Consider the following 14,387-nt stretch of genomic DNA (forward strand, 5'->3'; position numbering starts at 1 on the left):
TTTTAATACCCAGGCTGGTTCCATGCTGAACTATGCATAGTTATTTGTCTTTATGCCATGCCAATTTAACAGATAACTTTTTCAAATTTAAAAATAAATCTTTAATAACTAGATTTTTAAGCCTGTATCTCTAGAAAATCCACAAACTCCAAATTCTAGTATTATTACTCTCAGCTGATCTCAGTTTAACTGTTGATGGCAAAAATTCTGGTAATACCTGCTGAAGGTAGCAGAGCTCTCAAAGCCTAGTCACATATACACTAACTTAATACAATATCTTATGTTTTTCCCATATTCGTTTCTTTCCTATTTCATATTGTATTTCTCACCTCCCTTCCCCATTGGAACTGTAAGTCTTGTATGTTAAGTCCATGTCTCATATATTGTACCTCCCTGTATGTTTTTAAACCTTTTATTTTTTTTGTACATCATTTAGAAGTAAGATTAAGCGATTAATCAAATTTTAAATAAAACTTGAATAAGAGGCATCTACAACTTATTATTTTAAAATTCCAAACCATGTTTGAGATAGACAAAAAAATATGTAATCTTCCTTCAAGTAGTATACCACAGGATCTGTTGATCTTTACCACAAAAATCATCTAATGGGTAACAAGGATTGGGGTCAGCAATGTGTGTATTAAATTTAATTTTGGAGAAAAAAAATCCAAGTCTAAGGTGGATATATTGTTTTAAGTATAATCAGTAATTTACATTTTAGACCTTTGGTCTGCTATAATCAAAATTCATTAAGAAAATGAATTGATGGACTGAAATACAAGCACTAGACAGCTTGGTGTGCTTGCAGAGGAAAAGATAATTCTTTTTGAGGAAAACATATAGGTTACCAGAGTCCAAACACATTAAGCTTTGATGCCACAGAAAAAATGTTCCTGGAAATTTGCACACACAGATATTCCCAAAAATTAAGAAAAACATTCTATACTAAATTTTTCCCCACATCTTAAAAAAGGACAGAAGCGAACTGAGCAGCAAATACTTTGTGTTAAAGATGTCATGGAAAAGGAATGCACCGTAGAGCAGTTTGAAGCCGCCTGCAGCTCACTTTATATTTTACAGTAGGTTTTCTCTTCAGGCCAAGCTGATGCTTCATGAAATATGGGTAACGCGTCACAATAGCAGCAGGAGGCACACCAATTCTTCAATTCAGATAGCGGAAATAATGCATACTCTTTAGCTTACTCTCGCAAAATAAAAAACACTTAAGATGGGAAACATCTGCTCCACAGAGTTTTAGGTTTTGGATCCATATTTTTAAAAGCCTAGTATCTAAACAACAACGATAAAGTAAAGATTTGAACAAATGGCTAACCCTGTATTCCTTAATGATATATCTATAATGATAAATCTTTCAAATAATGGACTGCCCCATAGTAAAGGCTCTTTAAATGAATAAATGGGGAATTAGCAAATTTTCACTAAATGTACGTAGAACAGTAACTGGTGAGCATCAATAAAATCTGAACATTGTTTTAATTTTTTTTTTTCTGTGTGTGTGACTGGTAGTCTTACCGAAATAGAATTGTTAATGCTGCTATGACCATTAGCTGGGGACTGTCTGGATGTAGAGGGGGAATCTCTCTGTAATAAGACACAAGGTTCATTAACACATAACACGAGCAAAGGAACACATTCACCGCATTTCTACATCAACAACTTTAGTCCCAAATGTATAAACCTGCGATGTGATCCACAATATAAATCTTACAAATTGGAAGAGTCTTTCAAACTCAGCCTCTAACGAGCTTTGCTTAAACCTGCCATTGTAGTTCTGAGGGATGCCACCTTGTGGAGCTTCAGACACTTACATACAAATATAACCTCACGAGACAATGTCAACTGGATAGAGCTTTAGACACAGTAACTAATTTTATTGAAACTGACAGAGTCATTGCAAGAGCATGCAGGATTTCATATTTCATTAAGTTAGAACTTAACAAGAATTGCTTCATATTTGATTTGTGCTTGGAAACCTGACAATATGTACACAAGTTATTGCCTATAAATTTGCATGAAAAGAAACATACCATATTTTTCGCTCCATAAGATGCACTTCCCCCCAACCCCTCCAAAGTGGTTGGAAATGTAGGTGCGTCTTATGGAACGAATATAACAATTTTTTAACCCCCCCCCAGTACCTTTTTAAAATTCTGATGGTCCAGCGCTATATCGGCAGAAGCTTTCTGCGCTCCTGCCCCTCTCTCATCTCTTGTAGCAGAGCGGCGCACAAAGCAGGCGCAAGCTTTCTGCACTCCGGCATGGCCCCATGCCGCTCCCTGGATGGCTGCCATCGGATCTTGCGGGACTCGTGAGAACTGATGGCAGCAATTCAGGGAGTGGTGCGGGACTAGGCAGCAGTGTAAAAAGCTTGCGCCTGCCTTGTGCGTTACTCTGCCGCAAGAGATGAGGAGGCAGCTGTCCAGCAAGGGAGGGGCAGGAGCGCAGAAAGCTCCTGCCCATATAGCACTGGATCACCAGAATTAAAGAAGGTACTGAGGGGGGGTGGGGGGCTGCCTCACCAGAGGGAGGACAGGGTACATGGCAGGGTGGTGGGACAGGGTACACCATTTGGTTCAGAATTACTTTTTCTTGGTTTTTTCTCTTCTACACGTACATGTGTCTTATGGTCAGGTGAGTCTTATAGAGTGAAAAATACGGTATTCTGGAACAGTACAGAGAGAATGCAGCCACTTCTGCAGGAACTCTGTCAGTCTCTATGGCCTTCTAACCTCCTTCCAGAGATTTCATACAGTATGGCTGTAGACTTAGGAACCCAGCTTTTTGTTTATGATTTACTTGAAAATGTGCCTCAAGAGAATGTTAATTGTTTTTTGGATAAAATAAATTTCAAGCCATTAGTTGGATTACCCTTTCAGTGCGATCTGCCAATTATTTTTCTTCTCATACATTTCTCAAATATGTAACTACTGACTGCTTTATTCATATAGAATTGAAAAAAAAGAATTTATTTAAAAAATTTTCCTCAACCATTTCATATAAGTACTCATCTGTTAGTTTCTTATGATTAAATAGATGCATTTTTTGCACTTTGAGAAACCAGAATTGTCTTCTATGAGCTATATAAGAACCCCATGAAGCCCTTGATGACTGGTTGGTTAACAAAATGGACCACAGATGTTGAACCTTGGAGGTATATGAAGGTAGGGCTGAGGCAAGATCTACTCCCACTGTTCCGTTATCTTTATCTTAAAATTGGTGTGCATGATCTAACAGCATGGGCAGAAAGCTATAACACCCAGCCATCAGCAGGCAGTTAGTCATATGGCTCCAAGCAATTCATTACCTCACATGATGAAGACTGAGTGCGGTAGCTTGGCACAATCTTGAACGTGATACTCCCTCGCATCTCCCTCTAGAGAAATAAAAAAAAGAGAGCAGCTTCCTTTAATTAAAATGTAAAAGATAACTGTTAAAGCATGGGCAGAGAAACCAGTGGAGATAATCAGCATATTGACTTTGATTCTATTTAGGGACTTCTGTATTTGCTGTAAACTAATTTCTACTTACAAATTTTCTGATTTAAAGAAAGGTGAAAATGGGTTAACCCAATTTTCAATCTAGAGTAGCTGCCGTTTCAAATTAGTGACTGTGGCCACAACTCTGGCTCCAGCACTCAAATAGAAGCAGCATAGCAATATGCAATATGAGGTCAAGGTGAGATAGAGATTGAGGATTCTCAGCCTTATGTGGTCATACAGTACCCATAATCCCATGATATTCTCAAGATGGTCCCGAACAAGGGACGATACGATATTAGCTGTAAGTATCTAAAGGCCAAGGAAGGCAGGCAGGAGCCAGTCAAGAGTGAGTATGAAATTGGGGCTCTTGGTAGTGGGGGGAATAAAAAATGGAGTGCCTTGGGCAATTGAGGTTGAGTGAACAATGGGGCTGTGGGAAGAGGAAAATGGAAGGGCGTGAGTCTCCATCAAAACTAACTCCAATGTTTACCATAAAAAATGGATAGTCATTTTCACACTGCTTTTATTCCTGTTCGTCTTGTTCTTGAAAAAAAACACTGATAAATTCCCAGAAAGTTAAACTACTACAAAAACTGAAAACAGAGGTCTCACCTTGTATTATAAGTCTGAATGTAGCTATTTCCATTTGAATGGGAAATGCCTTGTGCTTTCAAAAGCACTTTACTAAAAATATGGTAATGGAAGTCTAGACACTGCAAAGTCAGGAAAATACTTCACTTTTCATTATAAATGTAATGACAAATGATTTAATAAGACAAATTGTATTATCCTCTTGGAATTTGTAATCTGGGAAAGTGCAATAGTTATCATATGTGATTTTTCTCCATGGATGAGCAGAAGATGTGCAGACACATGTATGTGTGAAGTTATCCCTAAAAGCTCCTGTGCTGGACTGCAGGCTCTCCTACCAAAGCTCAGGAAAATTCAAGTGAGAAGCCTCCTGAGCATGAAGGAAGATTAGGTTTTTACTCTGGTAATCTTCTTTCTTGTAAACCTTCACTCTATTCCTGAACAAACGGGTAGTCAAATCCCACCTCACAAGATCTCTTGTAGGAAGCCTAATTTGCATAGTTTTACTCCTCCTTTCTTAACTCTGGACTGCCCTCCAACTTCCATTGTGTGACAAAGCAAATAGTTATTCCTATACAAGACACAAAAGAAGGAGGGGCAGAGCCGGATTAAAGGGTAGGCCCAGTAGCACGTGCCTTGGGCCTGAAAATATCAGGGGGCGCCCCAAGGCCAGTATTAGCGGGGGAGCAAACATGGCAGGGGGCCCCCGACTGCCTGATGAAGTCAGCTTCCCTCCCACCGCCCGCAAGTGAACTGAACCCAGGCTGTGGGGCCCGAACAATGCGTCGGCTTCCCTTCACCAAATAAACACGCCCTCTCTGATGCTGGACTGAGCCCAGTCTTCCGGAGCGCTTCCAACGCCTGTTGGCAAACCCCCCCCACTTGGGCCCCAATCGTGGCACAATAACTCTTCCAGACCCCAACGCTCACCAGGCTGGGGTCCAAACACCTACCCAACGTCGTCTTCTGGCTTCCCCGGGCCTTCTCTGCTCTTCCCGGCCCCTTTAGGAGTCTTTGGTGCACTCCCACACCTTAGCCAGCCTTGCGGCCTACTTTGGGGCATCTTTGCGTATGTGCGGGAACCTGCGCATGCGCCGAAGTGTCTTTCTCCTGACGTTCCTCGGTGGCTGGCAATCAACTGACTGCCGCTGCACACATGGGGAACTTCATTGTCATGCTCTTCAGGGGGGAGGGAGATAAAAGAAAAGGAGAACCGAAAGATGCCCAGGGAATGGGGGTAGGGAAGGGAAACTAAGGACACAGATGCCAGATCAGAGGGAAAGGAAGGAGAGGAGATGCCAGAGCATGAAGGGGGAGGAAGAGATAGAAGAGAAGGAAAGGAGAGAGATGTCAGGCCATGGGGTTGAGTGAGAAGGAAGAAAAGAAGAAGAGAGAGATGCCAGAGCATAGGAGAAGGGGTGGAGACAGAAAAATGGAAAGGGGATGGAGACAGAAAAATGGAGAGGAGATGAAGCTGAAATGAATCATGTACAAGGAGAGAAAGGGCACAGGACAGTTTATTGAAGGGACATAGAAAGAGGGAAGATGCCATATGGAAGAGAGAGAGAGGGCGGATACTGAATGGAAAGGGCAGAGGGCAGTGAATGGAAGGAGCAAGAGAGAGGGGGGACAGACATTGAATGAAGGGGGTGAGAGAGGGGAGCATACGCTGGAAGGAAGTTGTGAGGAGAAAGGAAAGAGGGCACATGCTGGATTGGGGGAAGAGGATAAAGTTAGATACTGGAAGAGGTGAGGGAAAGAGGTGGCAAGCTATAGATAAAACACAATGAAATAGGGAAATTGAGGACTGAATAGTAAGAAAATTGAGAAGGAAGACCAGCGAAGAACAGGAAGAAGGGAGAGGAGAGAGATGCCAGAGCAAGGGAAGGGGAGGAGAGAGATTCCAGACCTGGGAGGAGGAAGGAGACAGATACCAGATCTGTGGGGAGGAAAGGAAGAGATGCTAAAATCTGCTGTGAGGGAGAGTTGGAAGGGAAGACAGATGCCACACCATGGGGGGAGCAGAGAGAAGTAGATGAATGCCACACCAATGGGGGGGGGAGAGAGATGGAAGAAAGAGGCAGACAGTTTCTGGAAGAGGAATAGAAAGAGCAGATGGAAGAGGCAGAGAGAAGACAGACAGTGGATGGAAGGAAGAAAATGATGAGAAGAAGAGGAAAGCAGAAACCAGACAAAGGTAGAAAAAAAGTATTTGTTTTATTTATTTATGTTTTAGGATAAAGTATTATTGTAACTGTGTTGATAATCGTTTATTAATAGAAAATGGAAACAAAGTGATCCTGTTTATTGGACTAATTTTAATACATTTTTTACTATTTCAGAGACCGTAACTCCTTTCCTCAGGTCAGGGCAGGGATACTGTAACAGCAGTATAGTTTACTGACCTGAAGAAAGAGGTTTTAACCTCTGAAAGCTAAGTGAGAAATGTATTGGTCCAATAAAATGATGGGCACTAAATTTTCTTGCCCCATGGTTCCTACCCAAATGCAAAATATAAATTGGCTGGCTTCCCAAAGCCCTGCCAGCTTAAGATCTCTTCCTTTAGGAAAGATGGGGGGGGGGGGATTTGTTTAGAGACTGCATAGAAGAAAAACTGTACACTGGCACTGGTATGGTAATCTTTCTTCCTACCCTACCACTCTATTCACTCAACTGTCCTCCACACCTTCCAAAATCTAACTGATGTAACCTCGCTGTCCTTACAGCATCTCTTGTTGATCTTGACCTCCCTCACCCCATCCCCCAAGAAACCAAAACACTGCCGTCCAAAACATCTTCCGATGTTATTAAGTCTTTACTATCATTCTGTTATTAAGTCTCTATCCTCAAACTGTATTCTCTATTGTCATGTACCATCCTGGAAATGTCCAGTTCTCTTCTTATGTAATCCGCTTTGAACCGCAAGGTACAAGCGGAATAAAAATCACTAATGTAATGTAATGTAATCTTGTTGTATACTGTCTTGAACTGAAAAGGTATGACGGGATATAAATAAAGCTTTTATTATTATTAAAAGAAATAAAGTGGAAGTAAATAAGAAAATAGGTAAATAATGGGGACGGGGCAGGGGAGCAGGGCATGGTGGGGTGGGGCACGGCATGGGTGGGGCTGGGGGCCCAGTGAAATTGAGTGCCTAGGGGCCCTCAATGAATTAATCCTGCCCTGAGGAGGGGTATGGGGAACTCCCCGAGAAGCAAGTCTAATCTGCTCATATCAATAAACATTGCAACAATCAAACTTTTTTGGATAACAGAACAATAAAACGACGAGACCCAGCCTTCACCAACAGAATGGGGGCACATCCACGAGAGACCCCCCTGGAGGAAAGGACAAAATATTTGCATATGTAAACAAGACAACCAGCGAATCAGAATTCCAGGGCAGGGTTCAGGAATAGAGTGAGAGTTTGCAAGAAAAAAAAGATCACCAAGGTAAGAACCTAATTTTTCCTTCTTATAAAACCCCACTCTATTCCTGAACAAACAGGACGTAGCAGAGCAGTCCTTAAAACATAGGGTGGGACTGTTGAGCCAGTTACCAGGATAGATAATCCAAATGCAGAATTCTCTTTGGCTGCCACCTCCATCCTGCAAAACTTCATGAATGTGTGCAGAGAACACCAAATGGCGGCACTACAAATCTCTTCTGGGGAAACCACTGAAGATTCTACCCACGAGGAAGCCACGCCTCATGTGGAGTTGGCCTCCTCAGAAATAGGATGTCGCTTTCCAGCTGTGATGCAGGCAGATGAAATGGCCATCCGGATCCACCTAGAAATGGTGGCATTCGATGTTGGTCCACCCTCATGAGCTGGGAAGTCATCATGCTGTCTACAGAGGCTATGAATCCCTTAACCTCACCTGTCATTGCTCTTGTTCCATCAGTAATGATAGAAACAAGTCTATGCAATGGAAGATTTCACTTTGTCACAAAAGAATAGAAAAAACTGAATATTTCCTGACCAGTAGTTCTCCCTTTTAAAGAAATCATTCCAAATAGTTCTTCTTTAACACTGAAGTCTTCAAAAACCATCCGGATAAAGACTAGTAACTGGGCTATGTCTCTTATGTCTGTAGATTCATCCAGTTGGAGTGAGAAAGCAACACAATTTGAAATATCCTCCAGCAATTGTTCAGTTGTGTTTCTACACATATTTTCTATTTACCACACGACGGTGTTTCTTGACAATTGTACATCTTGAATAGCAGCTATGATCTCTTTCTTATTTTTAAATCCTTCAAAAAGATTGTCAGCTGCTTCAAGAAAACAATCTTTTACAAATGCCTCTTCAGTGAAAGGTTTGCATTTCTTTGCAATCAGGTTGCTGACCTTGAAGGATGCTATGGTTGCATTGACCGAATGTGACCTTGGCTTCGCCATCAACTGTTGCTGAGTAGCCAATTTTGATTTAAATTCTTTGAGCTTTAGTTTACAAATTTCACTTTGGGGTGGAAAATCAGCAAACTTATTGCTATGCAGAGCCTTATGACATTCCAGATTACTCTTTTTGGGCAAGGATACTGGGGCGTTACAAATTAGACAACACTTGTCTTTCACCATGATGATGTAGTACATTTACCATTCATCATGAAAGTGGTAGGTTTTGCTCTTCTTTGGAACACTCATCTTCGTTATACTGGGGTGGCTGGATGTAAGAAGGCCAAATCTGCTAAGTTAGTATAAACACTGGCTGAATCTCATCCAAAACTGTCACTGCCCCAAAGTATTAAAGATCAACAGGAACTGAAGATCTCTGGATGATATGCAATACAAGGACTGGAGATGCCAAAACCACACATGCAGTTCTAAAAGTGAAAAAATAATTCATCATACCTACACCAATAATCAAATACCACCAAACAATCATCAACAAAACTCAAGCACCTGTCCAGCAAACCAGATAAAATCAAATAGCACCAAACAAATTCAAATACCACCACACGCGATTTAATAAATTCTGCACACAGTGTAGAATCAATGCAGAGGCAAGGCGAAATAAAATTGCAGTGTAGAATCAACACAAAGGCTAGGCAAAATAAAATTGCAGAGGCAAGCAAAAGTCACAGTAGTTTGAACCAATTCGAAGGCAAGGCATAGGCAAGTTAGAACAAAACTGGAAAAGTCTGCCAAAATCACCAAATTCTTGACACTTTGTTGTGTCTGCCCGAAAATGTTTAATGAAAGCGAACTATAAAGCGACCAGCACACGACAACTAATACGGTAAGCATACTCAGGTAAAGCATGGACGAATGGATATCACCCATGAGGATTAGTGGCTCGTGGCCAGTAGGGGGTGATGTTTATGGGACGGTAATGGAATGGACGTCAGGATATGATAGTGCAGTATTAAGTGCTGGTTTTTCGTATGATTCTGGGTAACTCTAGTTAGATATAAGCATATGTGTTAGTTAAGGCCACGCCCAAATAGAAGCGTACGAAAAACGGGTGAATACAAATCTGAATATGGATGCAGTCAAGGCCAGAAAAACACACTACAGATTAATATTAAGGGAAAGAATAATATTCTTTTTATGTACTTTGCTATTAGGCCAAATCATGAAAGAAACCAGGATATACAGTGACTCCATTTTGGGTTCTTGTGTCTTTGGAATCCATTTTGTGTTCAGTTTTTTCCAAGTCTTTGTTTAGGCTTCCTAGCATCGTGGTGTTAATTGATACCAGATGTGCCTTAGGCTGGCTAGGATTAAGTATCCCAAACTAAGATATAACATGCATTAAATATGAATTAAATATAAGTGAACCAAGTTATGAATGTATGGGATGCTTGGACCCAAGCAAGTGCTGAATGTGTGGCATGAATGAATTTGTAGTACTTAAAATGAAATGGTTAAGTTAGAATCAGAGATCTGATTCTGAAACAGTCTTTAGCAGGGAGAGGGGGAAAACCAGCCCCTCCTTCTCTTCTAGGAAGGCTTCTGTGTGAAACTGTCAGCTCAGAGAGCCCTCTTTTCCTTTAAGAATGACAGAATATTTCAGCACGTTTGCAGATTTCTCTTACTTGGAAATGTTATAAAATGTTAATGTATATTCAGAAATGAATGTAAACAAACAAAAGTAATTTCTGAAACTTTTTTCTTTGTCTAACTTTTAAACACCTCCTTTGTTAATTTTGATTGGTTGAGAAACTGATGATGTCATACTGAGCCAAAGGTATATAATGGGGATGTTTCGAGATATTGAACTGAGCTCATTATCAGAAAGCCAGCATTTTGGCAACTATAACGATCTCCCGCTAACGTAACCGCTAATGCAATTATGCTTTATTCTTTTGGTGTCATGATTGGAAAAATTAAAACAATAAAATTACTTTGGTAATTTACGTTAGCGCCATTTTGCATTTTTTGTTATTTTTCACACCTTGAGCTTCATGAGTGCACGACTTCCCATGCTCACCCGGTATATAACACACTTGTATGGGGTGTTGGAGCAGGGCAGGAATGGGTGATTCTGAGAGGCAGGAGATCAGGTATGACGCCAGGCCTATGGCGTATCATCGCAGGGCACGGGTGGCGGCCCCCTGGGGTACCCACAAACTACTGGCATTAAAACAACAAGCTCCCCCAACACACCCACAGGCAAGATTCCCACAGGCAGGGAAAAAAGACAGGCAAAGGATCAGCAGTAGCGGCAAGCCCTCAGTTGACGACCTGCTGGCACGAGCTCTCTTCTAGCGATAGGGCGAGCTGCTGGAGAGATGGAGACAAGTGGGACTGGTAATCTACAGGTAGATCGCAATCTACCTGTTGGACATGCCTGATATAGAGCATACTGATCCTATTCTTGGATCATACCACTTCCAAGATTCTCCTCATCAAAGAGAATATGAATCCCCAGATTATTATATGGAGAGCCTTATTTGAAGAATGAGGATTGCATAGCTAGCCCACTGGAACCATACCTTACATAAAGCAGAGAGATCCCAGAAAACATACAACATAGGAAGTTTCAAAACAAGTCTTACCCTAAATTTTTACTAAAATTGTTAAAAGCACTGCTATACTGCCAAATATATACAGTACTATAAATGCCAAGATATAAAAATTATCTTGCAATCTATGAGCTCCAAACAGGAGGCAATTACATTATCATGTCATTACATTTTTCAAGATTTGCAGCTGAAGATTTGGCAGAATCCCCTATTTGCCTAAGCTACATACAAAACAATCTAAAAAAATGTATTTACATATTCTGCTCTGGGACATAAGAATACATAGTACCCTCATCAGTTGGTGGTAATAGAGTCAGCTCTGTAGAAGGTAATAGAGTCAGCTCTGTAGAAAACAAAACCCCCTAAGACCACAGGAGCCAGCTCAGTGGATGTAGGGGGTACTTTTTGAACACCTTTCAGTATTGAGCAAGCTCCTTCATTTGCATCCACAGAGAGGTAGTTCTGTATAATGTCTGGCAACCTGAATAAGGTTAAAATGTTGGCAATTTCCTTATTCTATGGTGCTTATGTGGGGAAGGGGGGGGAGGGATATCTGGAGGGGGAGAAAGGTTGATCTTGGGTGGGCTGGGAGGTTGATTGTCTGCTATGTTTATTGTAAAAAAAACAAACCTTTGATGACACTGTAAAGTTTGATGACACTTTTGCATTGTACCTTCTTTGTGTGTTTTGTCGTTAATAAAAATTGTTTGAACATAAAATGCCTAAGGCTTTCTCTAGCATATGGAAAGACCCTAGAACTCAAGAAGCAGTAGGAAACTTCAGACTGAATTTAAAAATCACTACTCATCAACTGCAGATGACAAGCTATCAGCATGACTTCCTTCAACATCCTTCAACTAACTTAGTATAACATCCTGTATCTGATTGTAAACATCCTGTAACTGTTCTCTTGTCAATATCTTGAACCTTACTGTAATCAACCAGTACCCGCTCACCTTGAACTTTCCTGTATCTTTTTTTTTTATTATTATTTATTTATAAATTTCAAATTAACAAATCAAGATAAATCTTGTACAGAAAGTGATTACAACAAAAGAACAAAGAGAGACCTCATTAAATTTACATAGAAACCAAATATTGTATAATCTCTCAAGTCCACCATTGATCCATGATGTAAAATAAACGGAATTAACAAAGAAATATTATTTAAAGATAATTGGTACGTGGTTATCTGGTGTTCAGGCGTCTAATATCTTGAAGCCCTCATTCTTTCCCCTTCTCCAGGCGGGACAAGGAGAGAAGGGCCGTCAACTGGTTTGGCTCAAAGAAAACATATTTCTGAGAATTATATTGAACTATACATTTGCAGGGATGACGAAGATAGAAAGTTCCCCCAAGAGCCAAAACTCCAGGTTTTAATAATAAAAACTCCTTTCTACGTCTTTGTGTATCTCTTGCCAAATCTGGGAACATCTGTATCTTTAGATCAAGAAACTTTTCTCTTTATTTTTGAAGAATCGTCTCAAAAGCCAATTTTTATCCAACGTAATAGCCAAGGTCACAATCAATGTAGCAGGTATTGCAACTTCTTTATCAGATACATCAATTGGTCCCTGAGTTTTTTCTTGAAGATCCTGATTTTTATTAGGTAAATAATAGACCTGGGTGAAAGGAGGTAATGAATCTTCCGACACTTCCAATATCTCCAGCAAATACCGCTTTAACATTTCTCTTGGAGTCACTGTTGAAATTCATGGAAAATTAATCAATCTTAAGTTATTGTTCCTAGAGAAATTTTCAAATGTCTCTATCTTCCTTCTTAGATTTATATTGTCCTTAATTAAAGTGTCCTGAAGCAACTTGGAAGATTTAAGTTGATCTTTAATACTCTGGATATCTAGTTTTGATTCTCCCAGGTCTTGTTTTATCTGAAGAACTTCTTTCTCTTGAGTTTTTATTTTCCCCTCAATTTGAAGATGATTAGTATTTACTGTTTTAACCAAATTGGCAATCAAATCCCATAAAGCCTCCAGTGTAACTTCTTGGGGCTTTACAATATTAAAAGTCTGCAGATTTGATAGTAAGAAATGAGGCTCACCAGCCAAAGGATCCTCTCCTTTCCGTTCCTCCTGTGTCAGGGTTGACCCCAGCGTTGTGATGTCCTCATGTGCACTCAGGCTCTGTTGCAATCCATGTGAGCCTGAGTCGGTGTTTGTCTCGCCGTTCCCTGCAGCCTCTGGGTGGGAGCTCATGCCGACTTCCGGCTGCCTCTCCACTCCCGGGGAACTGGCGGCTCGAGGGTTGGGAGGAGGGATTCTAACGTCGGGGCTCAACGAGATCTCATGAGTCCGAAGAGACGCCTTCAGTCCGTTGCTAGGAAGTGTCTCAGCCGGGGGCGACACCGACGCTCCAATGGCGCCCTGCATCCGTCTCAGCAACTCCTCAATGTTGCCAGAGGAGGCTATTCCGGGACGCCGCGAGGCCGAAAAGGCTCCCTTTCCCCTCCTCTTTGGCATGATGAAAAGTCCACAGCGAAAAAACGCCAGAAAAGAAGTTTTCCCAAGGTAAGGTTTGCGGGCGGTTGCTCAGTGAACCACGACCGCAGCCATCTTGGATCACCTCTCCTTCAACTTTCCTGTATCTTATTGTAAACATCCTGTAACTGTTCTCTTGTTAATATCTTGTACCTTTTTGTAAACACCCCAGTACCCTGTACCTCATTGTAAACACACTGTAACTGTTTTTTTGTGTTAATATTTCGTACCTTATTGTAATCACCCAGTACCTGCTCACTTTGTATAATCCTGTATTATCCTTCTGTTAACACTGTACTCTCTCTAGACACGACTTCACTGTAAACCGCTTCAAACTTAGGGTATAGCGGTATATAAGAAATAAAATTATTATTATTATTAATGGCTAAAGCCTTTCCCTCAATAATTTTCAGGAAACATACTGCCTGTCCTCAAAGAACTTTATGAAATGATGTTTACGATACAGAATCTAGATCCATGGCAGTAGTAAAAGAAACATGCAAAACAGTATGGCTCAGTGCATAAGGTGACAGAGAAACCACAAGGCTGATTAGCCTTGGAGAGAACTTATTTGAAGAAAAAATTAAACAGATAGTCACACTGATCAAAAACTATTGCCCTAAACTCCCATCTATCTGCAGTCTGTGACCAACCAGAGTGTGAATACTTTTTTTTTTAATATGAGGTAGTAACAGCTTCAGGTTTCAGTATCTTTCACAGTTACATAACAGAAGAAATTATCAGCTGTACAACAGTCAATCACATTAACATCAAGGATTACAGACTTATTACACTCAAAGGCAAAGACCTCCTAAGAGAAAAACAACTTG

General features: G+C 40.8%; 1 protein-coding gene across 11 annotated transcripts in view; it reads right to left on the bottom strand.

Moving 5' to 3' along the window:
* Positions 1 to 14,387, bottom strand: part of CASK (calcium/calmodulin dependent serine protein kinase) — a 770,397-nt gene that overhangs the window by 150,650 nt on the left and 605,360 nt on the right. For 7 of the 11 annotated variants that reach the window (XM_033947669.1, XM_033947668.1, XM_033947673.1 and 4 more), the window contains exons 17-18: positions 3,326 to 3,394; positions 1,534 to 1,602 (exon numbers count right to left, since the gene is read on the bottom strand). In XM_033947669.1, coding sequence (XP_033803560.1) covers positions 1,534 to 1,602; positions 3,326 to 3,394 — 138 coding nt within the window. The remainder of the gene's footprint in view (positions 1 to 1,533; positions 1,603 to 3,325; positions 3,395 to 14,387) is intronic. The other 4 variants (XM_033947671.1, XM_033947677.1, XM_033947675.1 and 1 more) reach the window with 1 other exon arrangement.

The sequence above is a fragment of the Geotrypetes seraphini genome, chromosome 6 (genome assembly GCF_902459505.1).
Source record: "Geotrypetes seraphini chromosome 6, aGeoSer1.1, whole genome shotgun sequence".
Lineage (NCBI taxonomy): Eukaryota > Metazoa > Chordata > Amphibia > Gymnophiona > Dermophiidae > Geotrypetes > Geotrypetes seraphini.